This window comes from Triplophysa rosa, linkage group LG17 (assembly GCF_024868665.1).
Source record: "Triplophysa rosa linkage group LG17, Trosa_1v2, whole genome shotgun sequence".
Classification (NCBI taxonomy): Eukaryota; Metazoa; Chordata; class Actinopteri; order Cypriniformes; family Nemacheilidae; genus Triplophysa; species Triplophysa rosa.
In genome coordinates, this window is record NC_079906.1 from 12356761 (window position 1) to 12376827 (window position 20067).

At 40.1% G+C, this 20067-nt stretch overlaps 1 protein-coding gene across 3 annotated transcripts; it reads left to right on the plus strand.

Annotated features, from left to right (window-relative positions):
* Window positions 1-77: 77 nt before the first annotated feature.
* On the plus strand, window positions 78-19709 carry kdm5bb (lysine (K)-specific demethylase 5Bb). 3 transcript variants are annotated; one of them, XM_057356257.1, is made up of 28 exons: window positions 78-424; window positions 3486-3563; window positions 3787-3909; window positions 4184-4354; window positions 5326-5382; window positions 6926-7075; window positions 7174-7267; window positions 7405-7526; window positions 7979-8137; window positions 8264-8383; window positions 8475-8633; window positions 12419-12600; window positions 12742-12904; window positions 13061-13180; window positions 13357-13551; window positions 13699-13880; window positions 14008-14132; window positions 14257-14407; window positions 14586-14700; window positions 14846-15216; window positions 15502-15640; window positions 15768-15947; window positions 16736-16894; window positions 16978-17445; window positions 17612-17708; window positions 17804-17979; window positions 18494-18730; window positions 18807-19709. In XM_057356257.1, the coding sequence occupies exons 1-28, from the start codon at window positions 272-274 to the stop codon at window positions 18939-18941; spliced, it is 4581 nt and encodes a 1526-aa protein (XP_057212240.1). In that variant the 5' UTR covers window positions 78-271; the 3' UTR covers window positions 18942-19709. The 3 variants fall into 3 exon arrangements, with proteins under 3 accessions (XP_057212240.1, XP_057212241.1, XP_057212242.1); XM_057356258.1 differs by having other exon boundaries at window positions 17615-17708; XM_057356259.1 differs by lacking the exon at window positions 5326-5382.
* Window positions 19710-20067: the final 358 nt, after the last annotated feature.

Genomic DNA, 20067 nt, shown 5'->3' on the forward strand with positions numbered 1-20067 from the left:
AAATTTTCACATTAAAATGTTTACACACAGCTTGAAGTGGGTGGACATGTGTGCTTCGTGTCTAGATTTTTGAGCGGATGTGCTCTCAACCTAAGAGCAGTCACGTCACGGTGAGTGTGGATGTGCGTGTTGATTGTTCGTGTTGTTCAAGTTAGCCGGACTGGGGGAATAACAGGCGGACAGACCGTGTTGCAGATCTCAGGAAGTTTTGTCTCCGTTTCGCTGAGCGACTCGTTTCTGCTCCGCTTCGCTCCGGAACCGGACCTGTGAGATGACCCAGCGGGGCCCGGCCGAGTTTACCCCACCGCCGGAGTGCCCGGTTTTCGAGCCCACTTGGGAGGAATTTGCAGACCCTTTCGCGTTTATCAATAAAATCCGACCCATCGCCGAGAAAACCGGGATCTGCAAGGTTCGACCGCCGCCGGTGAGTGCTGTCCGCACGGTCTGATCGGACCGGCTGGACCGGGCCAGGTCTGCGGAGTGATTCTGAGTTCGGTTTAAAGGGAAATGTCCCAACATGGCGGCGCAGTGACAGCACTGCCGAACCGCTTTGTGTGCTGCTTTAGCCTTGCTATATCAGTCCAACTTTCTTACCCCTGCCGGGTCTGTGCACGACCTTTTCTGACCCATGGGAAATATAATTGTGCTCTGGATCCGCAAACGTCGTGGATGTATGAGATTAAACGGGAAAACGTCTCTGTATGGCGCTGTGTGTGTAGTATGGCCTGGTTCGGTTCGGTTCTAATATTAAAGTAAACGTCAGAGTTACAGTTTAGTTAAATGTTAAGTTTGTGTTTATTGGTTATATATTGTTCTAATCGTATAAATTCCAATAATTATATTAAATTAGTGCTCATGTCGTTTCGGCATCTTGGGTATTGACGTTTAATTGACGTACTCTAGCTGAAAACCCACTCATATCATATAATGATAATAAGGCGTTCACCTACAAGAATGGCTTAATATGTTCATATAAATAAAAAAGCATCAACGCACAAGGATATACCTGCCAATGCGGAAATAACCTTTCCTTTCATTTTCACCTCAACACAACTTTACATTTTGAAAATGGCTCTGTCTTTATTACATTTTATATATTAACATATGATGTTAATAAAACTTAAATGATGTAATGATATAAATATAATATATTGTATTCATGTCAAATGCATTCTCTTGACCAAAAGAGAGGTGCTGTGCGGTTAATGTAATTCGTAGGTTTAATGTCGTTATTGTAAAATGGCACGCGGTTCACACCAACGGGGTCAACCTGAATCGGAACAGATTAAGTTACTCCTGAACAAATCTGACCCAGTTTAATAAATTACAGTGATTCTGATTACGTCTTTACATTACAGGTTTATCAGATAATATGTTAATGTAATAGGCTGTTCTATTATTTTGTATTGTTTATGGACATTAGACGGAAAATAATTTGTAAATGTTATAACAGACGGGTTTTCTTATTTATTGAAAATTTTATCTTAAGTAGGCTATACATCTGTCAAGAACGTGACCGTTTTGGTTTCTGCCAGCGCTCTCGAGCAGAAATGAAGGGCCTTTAAACTCGTTGGTTCTGGTTTTGGTTCTGTGTTAGATGAGTGAATTAGGTTTCTTCTATGAATCTAGCTATTAAACTCGCAGCTACGTGACGCGATTCACACACGAGGTCGCAGAAGAAGGGAAACTGTAATTACATTAAACAAGCGATGATTAACGGCTACAATATCTCAAACAAGATTACAAGACGAAAATGTCGCAGTATTGACGTTGTTAGTATCCATACGGCAATATTCGTGAGTTTTTTTAAATCCCTCACAAGATCTCGAAGGCTTAAAGTGATGAAAATTATTTCATATGGGCTCTTGCTATTTACCACAAAGACTACGCAAATCTATTTGCGCCCTGGGTCCTGACGCGTTTTAAAACATTACACAATGTAAAAGTGTTCATATACGCTCGGTTCGATCCATGTTCTATGGACGAACCCAAAGGATGGATGCAATCTCCTGGCCGGGCGCGTCCTCCATGTTGCGAGCTTTGGAGTGAATGAACCATCTGGCCATTTTGTGTCTTTCTCTAACTGCTGCCTAAACAGCATTCAGAATATAAACATAATACACACAGCATGCACCTTTAGTTCATAGCTTATGTGTATTTGAAATAAAATCTAGATTGTGAACTGTCGTGTTACATTTTGACAAATAGAAATGTGTACGTACAGTATGTGCGTAAACAATTATCTCCACCATCTATGCTGCTGGATATTTGCACATACTCAAAGCCAGGGTGTGATGTCTTTGGCTTTGAATATCTCATAAAAAAATACTCTTGATTCATTTTTTTGTGCTGCCTAGTCAGGTTAAAGCTGATTAGATCAAAGAACTGTAAAGTTGTGTTAGTTTTCTCAAAAGCAGTGATGCTGATTTATTATATAATTGCGTGATTATTACACATTATGAATAAATGCAGACATGTCTGATCCAGTGGGACCACAAGAAATGGTTTTGAGAGGGTCCATTTTGTGAGGAGCTAAAATAAGTTAAGGAAAATCTTGAGGAAAATTCTGACTCATGTTTGTGGGTGTCTGATCTCTGTAATCAAAATGTTAATTTCATGTCTGAAGACACAGTTGCATTTTTTACCTCTTTAAACATGGTAGTAAACACCATGTCTTCAGTACATGGATGCACAGCTTCCCATGACCACATGCAACAAAGACAATGAGCTGAACCCAGACAAAAAAGGCTTTATTAGATAGGCCAGCTGAACTGAACAAAACCCCCAGTTCCACTGTTTAGCCATCTACACCAGGCTGACCTGAATGTGTGGGTGAAGATGTGACTTTTAACTCGCTTAAAAAAAACATTTGGTTAAGCAGACACACGTTCATGAATCTGTAAACCACACAGCACCAATAAAGTTTGCACACTTTTGTCTTCAACATTGGATTTAAATGAATGTTTTAAAGACAAGATAAATCTAAGTGAAAGTCACACTAAGATGGTTCATATAGTTCAGTAACAGTGCTTATAGACCATCTTTAACAAGGCCCAAATAGTCTCAGTATTAAAGTCTTGTCTCAAAACAAAAGAAATGGCCCCCATCTATTCAAAAGGACCATGTTTGACTGCGCCTGTAAGCTTATGAGTAAGAAAACTAAAGATAAAAATGGGCATAAACCTCTTTGGTCATAGGTTTTGGTGTTGGTGACTTCGGTGGTAATGAGCTATAGGACCGAGTCTGTTGTGTGGATTTGCTGTTGACAAAAATGAAGTTTGTTTTATGTGAAACATTTAACTGGGTGTAAGGCACAAGAATGTAGTCTGTACAACGTAATTCACACAGGCCCACAGTACTGGTTTTATTTTGCTGGACGATGTTGCATAATGAAATGAATTAAAAACTCTAAAATCAAATCATTGCTTACTAAAAATAAAAGAAATGTTCATGTTGGTTATGTAGATTTTGCTTTGTGTGTTTAGGACTGGCAACCTCCATTTGCATGCGACGTTGACAGACTTCATTTTACTCCTCGAATCCAGAGACTCAATGAACTAGAGGTAAATAAACATTGAGCTGAAAATGTGTGTGTGCGTGTGTGTGCCGTAAGGTCAATGGTCAGTGTTTTGCACTTTTGTCAGCAGAATTTGGTCTTTTGAGATGTCTAATATTAATCGGCACCACCTCTGAGATACTTAATAATTAACACCTTTATTCATAATATTGCTGATTCTTTTTTTCCATTCTGCTTTCCCCCATCTTTCTCCCTTTCCCAACCCCCAGGCTCAAACCAGAGTTAAACTCAACTTTTTGGACCAGATTGCCAAGTTTTGGGAACTGCAAGGATGCATGCTCAAAATTCCCCACGTAGAGAGGAAAATTCTCGACCTGTATCAGCTCAACAAAGTGAGTGAGTTTGTGTAATGACAGTATGTTTCACTGTATTACACTGATCCACAAAGCAATTCAACCGTATTTTATTTTGTTACGTATTGTGTAAGAACCCTGTTAATATGAAGATCTGAAACCTGTTACTCATTTCTGTGCATCTCACAGAGTAATTCATGTCACCGTTGGGTTATTTACCCATAAACCCAGAGAAATTACGATGCTGAATGTTTATTATTTGCATGGCACAGGTATCATTAATACTCTCCTGATTTCGTTTTTCTGTTTTCAGCTGGTCGCAGATGAGGGGGGATTTGATATTGTTTGTAGAGAGAGGAGGTGGACAAAGATCGCCATGACAATGGGTTTTGCACCTGGAAAAGCTGTGGGGTCACACCTGCGAGCCCATTACGAACGGGTCTTGTACCCGTACAACCTTTTCCAGTCTGGAGCAAACCTGCTGGTAAATTCTACATAAACATATCACACACTCTGCACAAAGCTTTCAGGAGCAAGGCAGGAGTTCACGGCATGTGTATGAATAAAGATGGATTGGGTTGGGGTCAGATTACATAAAGGCTGGGCCTTCAGGCTTGGCAGTAGTAGGTTGTGCATTATTAGGACTGGGCAGATGGTTTTATAACGTATGCTGGCGTTGATGAATGTAGCGGCTGTTGTTATCAAGTGTGTTTTATTACATTCTCACTGCTAATCGCTTAGCAGTATTAATGCTGTTTGTGTCACAGCAACTACTAAGGACTTTGTCTTTAGAGACAGTATATTATTATCTTCAAAGGGATACTTCACCCAAACATGAAAATTATGTCATCCTTTACTCACCTTCAGATTGCTCCAAACCTGTATGAATTTCTTTGTTTTGCTCAACACAACACACGAGAAGAAATCTGTAAGAATGTCAGAACTCATCCCCCATTTACTGCCATAGTAGGTTAAACTAATACTACGAGAGTCAATGGTGGATGAGATCTGATTCTTGATTCTTCCAAATATCTTCCTGTGTCTTCAGCAGAACAAAGAAATTTGTACAGGTTTGGAACAATCTGAAGGTGAGTAAATGATGATAGAATTGTTATTTTTGGGTGAAGTATCCCTTTAATTCATCTTGTGAGTTTAATTCATCTTGTGAGCTTAACCCTTTAATACACACTTTAGGCTGCTTCCTTCCACAGATGAAGACGTCAATAGGGTCATTTTGAAGCCTCCTCCTGTCATTTCGACATTATTTGAAATAACAATGAAAAATAAAAAGTATCATATGCAAGAAATTAAATATGAGCATAAATTTAGAGCCTAACCAATAACTTTCTTTCCAATGACTGACTGCTTGACATCTCTGTTAGAGATGTCAGTGACCTTTGACCCAAAGGTCACTGCAAATTTCTCTATAATATGTAGTGCTCTTTTCTACATCAGGCTCCTGAACTCGCAGCCAAACTGGCACGTTTTGGGGCACCTCCTGTGATGGAGGAGGTATGTTTCAACCTTCCCCATTACCTAATCAGAACTGTAATACTGGACAGGATGTGATGTCATTGTGTCATTCAAATCGTTGCTGTGGGCCTCAATACTTGCCATAGTCCTGCAGACTAAAATATAAAGATTGGGAATTGTAACATGTAAAATATGTGGTATCTGTCATACTCGTGGCGCTTTTTGTGTTTTATTTTTTCAGATTCTTTATTTCTTTATGATGTTTGTTTTTTAAACAAACATTTTTCCTTTTGCTGCTTTTGCAAATTTGTTGGTTTAACCCCACAGAGATTTGTTTTCATGCACTTTTTTATTTGCGACAAATGGAAACTCATTGGTTTCTGGTGTTTTTGTGACTGACAGCATTTAACCTTTCCTGACCCAAACAAACCCCCACAACTGTTTTGCAGAGAAACTGTTGCTTTCATTCTCCACATACTACTCTCGTCTTTGTTTCACTCTCTGTTTTCACTCTTCACTCTGTTTTTTTCTTCTTTGAGTTCTGCCACATCCTTTCTTCCTCCCTTCCCCCTCCCACTCCTCCCCTCAACCCACGGAGCTGTGACCTGCTTTCTGTTCACGCTAATCTCTTTACACCTCCAGCTGTTCTGTCTCCTCCCTCTATAGCCTCTCTCTCAGTGTCTCTGTGCTAATCTGTAATCTGGTAGTGGAGGCAGGCATCATCCAGGTTTAACTGGAGTGCTAAAGATTTTCCTGCCTGGACTCACACGCGCAGTTGCGGCGGTTTTTAATTTACCCATTAGCGCTTGTGTTTGTGGAAACCAGTAATAGTGGGGTAGATGTTAGAGGGTGTTTTTTACAATGTGAAGTTTTAGCTTTCCTGGTCAAGTGTGGAGAACCCAGAAGTGACCCTAAAGTGAGCCTTTTCAGGGGCTTGAAATCTTGAAAAAAATTAGTGTTTAAAGACCGCTCTGAATATACGAGGCTGTTTACACGACGTTTTCAATTAAAAGACTGGAAACGTTTTGTGCATTTTGGCCATTTGTTTAAATAATGGGGGACTGAAACAGAAAGCTTTGAAAACAGGTCTCAAAGATTTTTACTTATTTTTGTGAATCCAAGTAAATGTAGATCATTTTGACAACGGTGTTGTGTGTATATGAAACCTTTTAAAAACGTAACAATAAAATGTTTCAGTTTTTTACTACATTTTTATTGTGTAAACAAACACAAATTACTGTTAAATCGCACTTCTCACAAAAAAATGTAAAAGGTACGGACTAAAATATACATCATTTTAAGATGAAAATAGTCTTTTCTGCTAAATCTCATTCCCACTGTAGAAGAGAGTTCTCTTGTGTATAACAATAGAAAGTCATTCTGCTTTGATGTCATGATGCAAATGATGCTTTGATGCAAAAATTAGGCAAAATTTATGTTTCTGTGTAAACTATTTAACTAAAATGTTCAAATTAATCTGAAAAATAATTTGATAATTGATTAAACCGATTAATTAAATCAAACGCTCATTTTGCATAAAAGCAATAAAGGATAAAAAATGTTTTTGCTTGTTTCTCTTCAGTGTGTGCAGAAACCATCACTTGATGATGTCAGTGGCAGCGGAGACAAAGAGTACAAACCCCACGACCTACTGCAGAGGCAAAACATTCATATGCCACCCAGTGACACGAGCGGCGCACCTGCTAGAAGAGCCAAGAGGATGAAAACAGAGGTAAGTGTTACAAAAAACACAAACTCTATTCTCCAGTGAAAGTCAACATATAACACTTTTCTTTAGGCTCATTGACTGGTGTGTTTTTTCTGTTTTAGTCTGCTTGTGTTAAATCAGAGGAAGGTGAAGGGTGTGACAACAGGCCCAATCTCAGGAGGAGGATGGGTTCTTTCGTTGCCAAGCCTGAACCAGGTAAGCAGCTTCCTCTGTCTCTAACCTCACATGACTCACCTGCTCTGAATATCTGCAGTCAACCAAACACGCGATTCAAATAGCTTTGTTAGTCAGTGTATTTATAGTACAAAAATGTGTACAAATGTGTGTTTTAGAGAAGGAGATCCCTATACAGGTGAAGCAGGAACCTGTTGAGATAAAAGAGCCGATTCCTGAGCCAGAGAAAACCAAATCACGCTACAAGAAAATCATCCCACTTCCTCCTGTCAGAAACATAGTAAGTTTTCTCTCTCTCTCTCTCATATTCAAAAGGTGTTCTGTCACATGTAAATCAGATGCCGTCAGAACTCTGGGAACACACAGATTCTGTTGATCTTATTCAAATGTACTGTAATGACTATATATTCTTAAGTAATGATGTCTAAAGTGCTGGTTTTGGTTGTGGTGTTAATGCTAAAAATAAAATAAACACATATGGTTTTAACTTTGCTTCTGGTTGGGACCTGGTCACAGTCAAATGCGTAAAATAAATGTCCTGATGGGATATTAATGTAAAGATAGTTGGTTTACATTTAAATGAGAGTGTAAACTAGTGACTAGTGTCAAAATATTTGAAAATGCATTAGCCTAATTGTTCTGCTGCTGTCAATAATTCAGATGTCATTTTAAAAGCATGGCATACACAAATGTGGCACAATATTGCAGTACTCTTTCTCTCTCTCTTTGTAGGTGGACATGTATGTGTGTTTAGTGTGTGGAAAAGGAAACGATGAAGATAGGTTGTTGCTATGCGACGGTTGTGATGACAGTTACCACACCTTCTGCTTGATCCCGCCCCTCTGCGATGTTCCTAAAGGGGATTGGAGGTGCCCTAAATGTCTGACTCAGGTGAGTTGAACAGATGTGGAGAAAACTAACAATGCGTGTTCATCGTTTAAAGGGAAGAAAAACAGAAGCTGAACCAGTCCAGGCTTTGTTTCAGACGTTTGAATCATTATTTGTGTGTTTCTGCAGGAGTGCGGTAAACCTCAGGAGGCATTTGGCTTCGAGCAAGCGTACAGGGACTATTCTCTGAAAGCATTTGGGGAAATGGCTGACTCCTTCAAGTCAGACTATTTCAACATGCCTGTTCATGTATGTACCCCTGAGACTCATGCATAGTAGATTTACAATTACAGAATTGGCCTCAATATAAATTAAAAGCTTTAATTTTGGTGTGTTTCAGATGGTGCCCACCGAGCTTGTTGAAAAAGAGTTTTGGCGATTGGTCGGCACCATTGAAGAGGATGTGACAGTGGAATATGGCGCTGACATCGCCTCGAAAGAATTCGGAAGCGGTTTTCCAATCAACGGCGGAAAGTTTAAGGTTGCGCCGCATGATGAGGTACAAACAGAATATCAGGAATTTTAAAGGGATCATATGACACGGCTAAAAAGAAATATAATCGTTTGTTTTAGATGTAATGCAATATGTATACACGATTTAATGTTAAAAAAAGCTGTATTTTCCACATACCGTGTATGTTTGTAGTATCTCCTCTTTGCCCCGCCTCTCTGAAATGCGCAGACTTTTTACAAAGCTCATCGCTCTGAAAAGCGAGGTGTGCTATGATTGGCCAGTTAACCAGTGTGTAGTGATTGGTCGAATACTTCAAGCATGTGATGGAAATGTAACGCCTATTACCATATTTGGAACATCAGGTTCCAAATCAATTGTACTGACAGTTACGCCCACCTTACTTGCGTATACACCCCCACAAATCAACGTCAGTTCATGGTATGAGTTGACTAATACAAGGTCTTAGTCAACTCATACCACGAACTGACGTAGATTTGTGGGGATGTGGTTACACGAGACGTTTCAAACAGGTCTGGGTGAGCATTTGCTTTTAGATAGAATGCATCTTTTGTTCCGACACTATGGAGCGAAAATTGTGCCTAAACTTAACAAACAAAATCCAGCGTTTTGCAAACAAACGCAACCTTTTTTGCAAATGAAACTAAACTCTGAAACAAACAGAAAGCGTTTTACAAATACATAATGCAATTCGAGAGAAAATGCAAAGGTGTAACATATAAATGTACTGTGTTTAAGTCTCACCTTTTTATGAGATTCTCTCAGCTTGATTTTCTCACAAATGTGACCGTGCAGATTTTCTCACAAATGTGATCGTCCAGATTTTCTCACAAATGTGACCGTGCAGATTTTCTCACAAATGTGATCGTGCAGATTTTCTCACAAATGTGACCGTGCAGATTTTCTCACAAATGTGATTGTCCAGATTTTCTCACAAATGTGATCGTGCAGATTTTCTCACAAATGCATGTGCAACAGCAGGTGGTGCTATTGGGAATTAGTTTCTATAGGAAGAAGCTATGAACATTTCCTTGCGTGCCACCCTTGCCAGTGCCAGAAACTGAATTAATTTCATTCATCAAGTTTTATTCAGTTAGTCTCATGAAATTTATTGAAACTATTAATAATAATCAGTTGCTGTTCTTAATTATAAATAATGAATTATGCATTGGTTTTAATATACAAATAACATACAACAAACTGGATGCATTTGCAATGTTGTCACCCCTTCCACCCCATCTCATTCTCTCGTTCTTGTTTCCCAACTGTTTATGTTCACAAAACAAACTACTTTTTCAAGGATACTTTCTTATAAGGGAATTTTGACATAATTTTGTGTTTATATCAGGGCTTGCTCTAGGCATGGGCAGGGGTGGGCTGAATCCCCCTAAACATCTGTCTTGCCCACCCAATGAGAATCAAAAAATAACACCAAAAATTGTTGTATTTTCTATTGGTTGAAAGCAACGTCACTCTTCACTTCACTGCTCTGGCTTTAGTTTGTAACACAGAAGCATGCTACAAGCTACAGGTGGAAGCAAAATACTGTGCAAAGGAATTTTAGACGCACTGCACATATGTAAAATTAAGCATGTCAAATTAATTGTGCAGTAAAATCAGATTCATTTCTTCGTTTTTGCGGTCTTATTTTGTGCTGTTAACAAACAGCTATTATTTGCTTGCTAGATTTTAACCTATTGACTTTCAGTAATGACTGAAAGCTCCATCTTCCGAAGCTCCCGCTTCAGAAATAAATCTGTTTCTCTCCATCTCAAACACCCCAATTCACGCTGCAGGTGGTAGTGAAAAAATGTGCAAAATAGTTCAGTTTAGGAGCGATGCGCGCTCACGATACCACATAAAAAACAGCAGACACGATGTAAAGTTCATTGTGCAGTGTAATCAGATTAATTCATTCAATTCATTAAAAAAAAAAAAAACAGAAATCAGTGATCGTTCAGTGATGGGGAATGTTCTTAGCCTGCTTTATTTTGTAGGCTTCTATTTATGTCCAGTTTACATAACCGCTTTATTTAAGGTGTAAAACATCAATGACATGTTGTCTGTTTTTTATATTTATATAGAAATAAATCATTTAAATCCTGCATTTATTGCAGTCATATACTGCAGTGTTTGTTGAATTCCAACAAAAGCAAACCTCAAGAGTGACTGAGCACGATAACAAACTAATTTAAAAAAAAAAGGGTTATTTCATAAAACATTTTTTTACGTTTTCTAACGTTTTCTTAGTTTTGTGTTGCTTAAAACTAAATATGAACTTGTTTTTGCTGTGTTTCTGTTTTAAAAATGCAGATCATCTTTTCTGTTTTCACCTGCTTTCACCAGTTCATTTTCTCCAAATAAATAAAAATATATTATATGAAATTTGGGAGAAATGTTGTCAAAAGTTCAAAGAAATAAACAAAAATGATCATTTTACCAAATCACATTCTTATCAGAAAAAGAGGAAAATACTTTTTAAATGGACTCTTAATTTTGTCTGCAGCTATACTGTCTGTGTGGTTTGGGTATATCCCCACCCAGGATATCTGCTAGTCCACACTTCTGCACCTGGCAGGAACCGGGCCTGATTTATATTTATTTATATTTTTATATGTCAATTTTTTGTAAGATTTCAGTATAGTATTTTGCGCTCTTTCTGAGATGCGACTCTGTTTTTAGTGATTTTTCTGCATGAAAGTTGCACTGATGCATATGTTTGACTTTTATACATAACAACTCATAGATAAAAAGTATTTAACATTATGTCTAAACACTATGGCATTAAAGTAGAGAGCTTTCTAGGCTATAAAAGATGGAAAAGCAAATAAATCGTCGTGGCAGTTGTTTCAGTCAGTCGTCGGCTTTGTTTGGTTGCCATTAGCCTATTTAGGTTTAAAATGAATGCTGCTATTTTTTTGGCTATTTCAAGCTATTTGGGCAATTTTTGCAATAAAATAAACCAGCACAAAAAAACAGTAATATAAGTCAAACAATTGAACTATCTGCTGTTTTGGGAGAAGTTGCATAACTGAGAAAATCTGTAAGGTCACATTTGTGAGAAAATCTGGACGGTCACATTTGTGATAAAATCTGGACGATCACATTTGTGAGAAAATCTGGACGATCACATTTGTGAGAAAATCTGCATGGTCACATTTGTGAGAAAATCTGGACGTCACATTTGTGAGAAAATCTGGACGTCACATTTGTGAGAAAATCTGGACGTCACATTTGTGAGAAAATCTGCACGGTCACATTTGTGAGAAAATCTGTACGATCACATTTGTGAGAAAATCTGGACGTCACATTTGTGAGAAAATCTGGACGTCACATTTGTGAGAAAATCAAGCTGAGAGAATCTCTTAAAAAGGTGAGACTTAAAACAAAGTACATTTATATGTTACACCTTTGCATTTTCTCTCGAATTGCATTATGTATTTGTAAAACGCTTTGTGTTTGTTTCAGAGTTTAGATTCTTTTGCAAAAAAGGTTGCGTTTGTTTGCAAAACGCTGGATTTGTTTAAGTTTAGGCACAATTTTCGCTCCATACGACACTTTCATTTTTGCATTTTACGTGTCTAATACATGCATTGGCAACTTATAACACACCAAAGACACAGAAAAACACGTATTTGCGCCATATGAGCCCTTTAAGATGTTAAATCGATAAGTTGTACTTCCTGTGTCTGTACAAATACTGTTCTGTGCATCTGACAAGTTTAGAGGAAATAGATTCTATAGACTGCATTGTGGAGTTTATTGGTTCTCTCATCATTGATGATATTAATTTGTGCTGTCATTGGTTGTAGAAATACATTCACTGCGGGTGGAACCTGAATAACATGGCCATGATGACACCATCAGTGCTGACCCACGTCACCTCAGATATCTGTGGCATGACCCTGCCATGGCTCTATGTGGGCATGTGCTTCTCTTCTTTCTGCTGGCACATTGAGGACCACTGGAGCTACTCCATCAACTACCTGCATTGGTAATAAGCATTTTATGTTTGTAGTAAGGCTTGTAATACAGTTAGTATTTGTTATTTCAGTGAAGGTGAAAGGTTTGGGGGTAATATGCAATGACAGAGACCCTGATTGTGTGTTTCTGCTTGTGCTTGTGTGTGTGTTAGGGGTGAACCTAAGACCTGGTATGGTGCTCCTGGTTTTGCTGCTAACCAGCTGGAAGCAGTGATGAAGAAACTTGCTCCAGAACTCTTTGAATCTCAGCCAGACCTCCTCCACCAGCTCGTCACAATCATGAACCCTAATACTCTCATGGCCCACGGAGTACCAGTGAGTAACATTATGAGCTCACACGCGCTAAATGTTTTATTTTCCTGTTTTTTATTTCAATGTATTTATTTTACTCACATTTTATTTAACGCTTAAATGCATACATGTGGAAGAAGTTTTGTATATGTCTTCTGAAACACTTTCCTTCACGTTCAGATTTACAGAACCAATCAGTGTGCGGGAGAGTTCGTCATCACTTTCCCAAGAGCCTATCACAGCGGCTTCAATCAGGGCTTTAACTTTGCAGAAGCTGTGAACTTTTGCACAGTGGATTGGGTGAGCTGTTCCACAATTAGCCTGAATTCCTTTGTCAAACTGATTGATAATACTGTAATTTTCTTGGCTTGGTCTCTAATTAAGAGCGTTGTTCAGATGGATATTTACATGTTATCCTGTGATAGCGTTGTTCTCTAATCTGTTTCTGCTGTTTTATGTTATTCTGGTGTGATCAGATGGGACTGGGCCGTCAGTGTGTGGATCACTACCGTCTGCTGCATCGGTACTGTGTGTTCTCTCATGATGAGATGGTGTGTAATATGGCCATGAAGGCCGACAGCCTGGACGTGGTCCTGGCGTCAGCCGCACAGAAGGACATGCAGCTCATGATCAAAGAGGAGAGAGAGCAGCGTGACAAAGTCCGGAAGCTGGTGAGTGTGGAAGACACATCAGTGGCAACTTAAAAAACCTGAATCTGAAACATTTTGATAGAGATGCTGGCAATGTCTGATTCTACAGAATGAAATATATGTATGTTGTTTTCTCTACTTGATTTTTGTTAACCCATCTGTCTCCAGGGGGTGGCCAACTGTGAATTGTTCAAATATGACTTGTTGGCAGATGATGAGAGACAGTGCGTGAAGTGTCGCACCACCTGTTACCTGTCTGCTCTCACCTGTCCCTGCAGACCAGGAGTCCAGGTGTGTCTGCACCACACCCACGACCTCTGCTCCTGCCCCACCTCCAACTACACACTCAAGTGAGTCTGCACATTTGATTCCTTTCTGATCAGGGTGTTCGGGGTGGAAAGTGAAATGTAGAAAATATAGTGTTCTTAAGAGAACTTATGGTGAAAGTCTCAATCTGTGTAATATTCAACCACACAGTTACCGTTTTACACTGGACGACCTTTACCCCATGATGAACGCTGTGAGACAGAGGGCGGAGTCTTACGACGAATGGGCATTGAGAGTTACAGAAGTCATGGAAGCCAAACTAGACAAGAAACGCAGTGAGTTTCCATCTGAACATATTCAGACACATTAGCTGAGGTTTTGTTCATCTGGACTTCTTCAGTCCAGTTTAGGAATATGAGCTGTGTTTGGTCTCACTGATCCCACTCTCTTTCACTGTAGATGTCACAGTGTTTCGCACCCTTCTGGAGGAGTCAGATGAGAAATCTTTTCCAGAGAACGATCTGTTACGTCAGCTAAGACTGGTCACTCAAGATGCTGAGAAATGCTCGTCTGTTGCCCAGCAACTGCTAAACGGCAAGAGACAGACTAGGTACAGATACACTCACATACAAGGTTACAAATCGCATACAAAGCACACATAAATATTTATTTCTACTTGGTGTGCTGGGCTTCATCTTTTTGCTAACAGTGTTTTGGTTTGGTTGAGACACATGTGGATTTTACAAATTTCTATGTGTTTATGTCTGTACTTTGTCATCTGCCTGTAGGTACCGCACAGGTGGAGGAAAATCTCCTAATCAGCTCTCCGTGGAGGAAATGAGGTCATTTGTTCGCCAGCTTTATAACCTTCCCTGCAGCCTTACGCAGGCACCGCTTCTGAAGGTGACTTAAACACACGAACAAGAACATAAAAGATGAAACGCAGAACTGACACTTTGCCAGAACATTAGCCCGAGATCATTTATATACATCTTATGCAGATTTACCTCATATAATACAAGCCATTAACTATTTGTCTCTCGTTCAGGAGCTGCTGAACAACATCGAGGATTTCCAGCAGCACACTGAGAAGCTTCTGTCTGATGAAGTTAGCGCAGATGCCGTCAGCGAGATCGAGTCATTGCTGGAGGAGGGCTCTCAGTTTGATGTGGTTCTTCCGGAACTGCCGCTGTTACGGGAGCGTTTGGAGCAGACGCGCTGGGTGGCTGAGGTTCGGCAGGCAGAAGATCCGGTGACCAACCCATGTGGTCTCTCTTTGGATAACATGCGTCGGCTGATCGATCGAGGGGTCGGATTGACGCCGCACCCTTCAATCGAACGCACGATGGCTTGCCTGCAGGAACTGCTCACGATCTCGGAGGAACTGGAGGAAAAAGCGCAAGCACTGCTCAAAGCCAGGTGAGGGCAGCATTTAGAAGGCAAATACAAATCTATGCCAGTGTCACAGTCTTTTCAATTCAAACTTGAGGGGCTAATGCAAAGTATGAACGTGTTAACAATAGAGATGTTCACACGTGCATCAGCTCAGGATTTGCACCAGTTTAGCACAATATGGACATTCGGTCATTCAGTGAGTCTAGTTCACTACAGGCAGTGCATGTTGAGTACCTGCAGAGGGCAGCACAAGAATGATTCTATAATTATCCAAATTGTGTTCGTTAATATGAATGTTTTCTTTTTAAGGCCTCCAGAAAGTTTGGAAACGCTCTGTTCCCAGCTGACTGAGGTGGGTGGAGTTCCTGCATACCTGCCAAACTGCCTCCTGCTGCAGGACACAGTCAACAGGGCTAAAGAATGGCTCCAAGAAGCTGATGATTTACAGGTACACATTTACAGCTGCACTCCGCATTATAGAAAGTATGAACACTGTACACTATACTGTACACAACTGGTCAGTGATATTCCTGTCAGGTAATGTGAACGTTTATGTTTTGTGTTTGTGTTGGCAGGTGGGAGGTCAGATTCCAGTTCTCGGCTCGCTCTCTGATATGGTTCTGAGGGCTCATGCTATCCCAGTGCGACTGGAGCCTCTGGAACAACTGGAGCTTCTGGTCTCAGAGGTGCAGAGCTGGAAGGAGTCGGCGGCCAAAACCTTCCTCCTCAAAAACTCCCCCTTCACTTTATTGGAGGTAAGACTGGACAAATGATCATTTATCCAGCAATAAAGATTTGTTAAGCCTTTGTTGTTGTTTACGTCAATTCAAACCGGTATGACTTACTTTCATTCATGGAACATCAAACTGAAAGCATACTATAAAAGTGCAATGAAAAGTTTTTTACGAACATAAATCATATCTTATTCATGCTTGCATGCCAGGTTTGATATCACTTAATATTTTTGGGTGGATTGTTTTAACTGTAAGAGTTTATAAGGTCCAATGTGTAATATTTTGGAGGATATATTTACAGAAATCCAATATAATATACATAACTATGTCTTCAGAGGTGTATAAGACCTTACATAATGAAGCGTTATGTTTTTATTACCTTAGAATGAGCTATTTCTATCTACATACACTGTGGGTCCCCTTGCATGGAATTCGCCGTGTTGTTTCTACAGTTGCACTAAACAGACAAACTTCTCTACAGAGCACGTTTCGTAAATACGCCATCTACGTCATCTTAGTTCTGTGTCAGCCACCGTAGTGCTTCGAAAGGGAGGGGTGGAGTGATCCGTTGGTTGCAATTTGCAACCTCACTGCTAGATGCAGATAAATTTCATACATTGGACCTTTAATATGAGTTATTTCAGTGTTCCAGTGTTGGCTAATAGTTTTAATAGTAGTTTAGTGGTCGGCAAGCAGTATTGACTTGTTAGGTCTTTATGAGCTATATAGAGATTACGTACTGTTTTTAACTTTATTATAAATAAGTTGTTGTTTTTGAGTTAAATTAATGTTTTTTATCTCCTATGCAGGTGTTATGTCCCAGATGGGAAGCGGGCAGCTCTTTAAAAAAGAAAATGAAGAAGGCTAAAGGCGAGTGTGGATCATCAGGGAAAAAGAAGCTTGTGAAGCTAGACAGCATGAGTGATGTGGAGAGAGCACTTACAGACAGCAAAGACTCTGCTTCTGCTGTGAGTGCACTACATAGTACGCAACACAAATACTTCTGACAATGCAAAATACATCTTCTTACTCCATATTTTTCTTTTTTTAGATGTTTACTCTGGCTGAAGTGCGTTTAAAAGAATTGGAGTCGCTTTGCTCTCTTCGTGCAGCTAACGAATCGAAGCTCCTCCCTACAGCGGACTGCGTCGCTCTCAAAGTGTGCATGTGTCAGCAGCCGGCTATGGGTGCCATGTTACAGTGTGAGCTGTGTCGAGATGCTTTCCACAGCGTGTGCGTGCGCAGGCCAGCTGATCCCCGCGCCACAGAACCGTGGCTGTGTCCGTTATGCCTGCGGTCGACGAAGCCCCCCCTGGACAAGATCACGTCCCTCTTATCATCCCTACAGCGAATTCGTGTGCGGCTCCCAGAGGGTGATGCAATACGTTACATGATCGAACGTGCTGTCAGTTGGCAACGGCGAGCGCGAGGGCTCATCGAATCTCACAACGTTTCTCAGGAGTGCAGAGGAGCTTCACCTCCACACGGCGTTCATCGGACCACAGGGCACAACAGGAAGGTCAGATATTATATCACTCAAACAAAGTACTGTAAGCAGTGTAATGTCCTTTTTTTTGGAAGGGGTGAGAATCGTAAAGATTTGTTTTTGCTGTTATTTAAAATAATTTCAGATGTGTTGACTGTGTGTTCCAATCAATTAAGAGTCATTTTTGCTGTTGTTGTAGCAGTTATGTGGGTCTCCATTCCGGTGTCAGGACTGGAGCGTTTCTGGGCAGGATCAGACTGTGTTTTACACAGAGCAGCGATGTATCCCTCTCCAGGGTCTGTATTATTCTCACATAAATACACACTGTCATATTTCCAGAGATCCAGAGTTGAAGATTGTTTTTTAAGTGCTACTTCTGTGTGTGTTCCAGGTCTCAGTAAGGAGTTCGAGGAGCTTATGGTGGAGGGCTTGCTTCTGCAGGTTTCTCTACCCGAAACTCAACAGCTCTACAGACTTCTGCTGTCCGGCCCCCCGACCATAATCACTCCCCACACAGAACACACAGCCTACCTCACTCAAAAACACTCCTCCTCACCACAGACAAAGGTAACCTCCTTACTTACCTACCTTAACGGGATAGTTCACCCAAAAATAAAATTCTGTCATCATTTACTCACCCCTCAAGTTGTTCCAAATCTGTATACATTTCTTCATTCTGATGAACACAGAGAAAGATATTTGGAAGAATGCTTGTAACCAAACAGTTCTTGGTCACCATTGACTACCATAGTGGGAAAATGACAAAGGTAGTCAAAAGTGCCCCAGAACTGTTTGCTTTTCTTCAAAATATCTTCTTTTTGTTCAATAGAACAAAGAAATGTATAAAGCAATTTTTCCTACTATGGTAGTCAATGGTGACCAAAAACTGGTTACAAGCATTCTTCCAGATATTTTTCTCTCTGTTCATTAGAATAAAAACATTTATACATATTTGGAAGAACTTGATGGTGAGTAAACGAAACCAGGATTTTCCTTTTTTGGGTGAACTGTTCCTTGAAGGCTTATTGAACTGATCAAGAGCAAAATATAAATCTGTTCTTTTTCCCTCTCTCGTCTGCAGAGAGATGCAATCACCGCAGCAGAAAAGAAAGCCAAGCGACGAATGAACAGAGACGAGACCGAGATCAGGGATAGAGGGATGAAGCCTAAAAGCAAGAAGCAGCGAATAGGCACAGAGAAGAGGAGAGAGAGGAAAGCAGCGTCGCTCTCAGCGTCAGATGTTTCTCAATCAGAAGACTCGGAGGAAGATATGACTCTGTGTCCGGCCGAGAGCTGCCTCCAGCCAGAAGGAGAAGAAGTGAGTGAATGTAACAAGTACGTGTGTGTGTTTGTGTGATCAAATGGGTTTTGACTATGTTCCCTCTCTGTTGCAGGTGAACTGGGTGCAGTGCGACTGCTGTAACCAGTGGTTCCATATGATATGTGTGGGGGTGTCAGCAGAACTCGCCGCTGAGGAAGATTACATGTGTGTGACCTGCAGCACAATCAACACGGGCCGCCGGAAGTGAAACGCTCTCCTAACACCCTTCCTCCATCCCTTCTCCTTGCTGTATAACTGACCTTCCCTCGTTTCATAACCCATGACCTCTGACCTTTGTAACAACGGTGCTATTTTACTTATTTCGTTGGACTCTGTTGTCCTGAATGATACTATTTGGTCACTTTTTTTGTATTTTTACAGCTTTTTCCTTCCGTCGAACTGTTTGTGATTGTCTAAAACATGATATGCTAAATGCTGAATGAATATAGTGGTGCATGGGTTTGTGTTTGTGTCGCTTTCTGGCGTGGAGGAGAGACGCTCTGATTAAACCAAAAAGGGTAGTCTCTTCTGCATGCGCAGTCAGAAACGACACAGGGCAAACAAAGAGTTTTCACCAAATACAATAAATAAATAATAAATACAGAGAAATTATTTTTTGGAAACCTGCCGTTTCAGTACACCGGCATCTGGGAATCTCTCCGTTGTGTTGTCTTTTTTCTTTGTAGATTAGTTTTATTTATCGGAGCAATAACGTTGTTTGTAAGTAAAGGAGGTTTCGGCGGTTTCAGTTGTGTTGGTGATTTTGGAGTTGGTGGGCAAATATTCAGGATACGTGACAGACACACAAATGTCATATTTGTAGCAGAGTGATGAGTGTAATGAACTGCCACAAAACCTGCTCATGCCGTTTTAAAGGGGTGAGGGTGGGGGGCGGTTGTCAGAGTGTGGGGGTTTAACCAGCTTGTTAAAAAAATGTCCCAGTTTATAGTGTGGAATAAAACTCTTTGTTCTAATATCAAAATGAGTCTATTCTGTTTTTGTTATAGTGATCATTGGGAAAGTGGCTTGACTGTCTTCTATTGCTTCTTTACTCATCCGTTTTTGTAATCACAAATTCAATTCAATTCAATTTTATTTATATAGCGCTTTTCACAATGTGCATTGTTCCAAAGCAGCTTTACAGGAGCAAATAAGAAAAACACAGAAAGGTAAAACACAGCACAGTGCATGGTGTTTATAGACCAAGCAAGATCATTATAATAAATAATATCTAATAAATAAATGAATAAATAAATAAATGCAGTTTAGGACAAACTCTTTTAGGATTTGTCCAGCATTTTTCATCACCGTAAAATAAAACAGAAAAAACTTTG

Bases quoted from the DNA above. Each gene is read 5' to 3' on its own strand.
- kdm5bb (XM_057356257.1), top strand. From the start codon at position 272: ATGACCCAGCGGGGCCCGGCCGAGTTTACCCCACCGCCGGAGTGCCCG. The intron at 5,383-6,925 runs GTATGTTTCAAC...GTTTCTCTTCAG, and splicing joins CACCTCCTGTGATGGAGGAG to TGTGTGCAGAAACCATCACT. The intron at 13,181-13,356 runs GTGAGCTGTTCC...TGGTGTGATCAG, and splicing joins ACTTTTGCACAGTGGATTGG to ATGGGACTGGGCCGTCAGTG.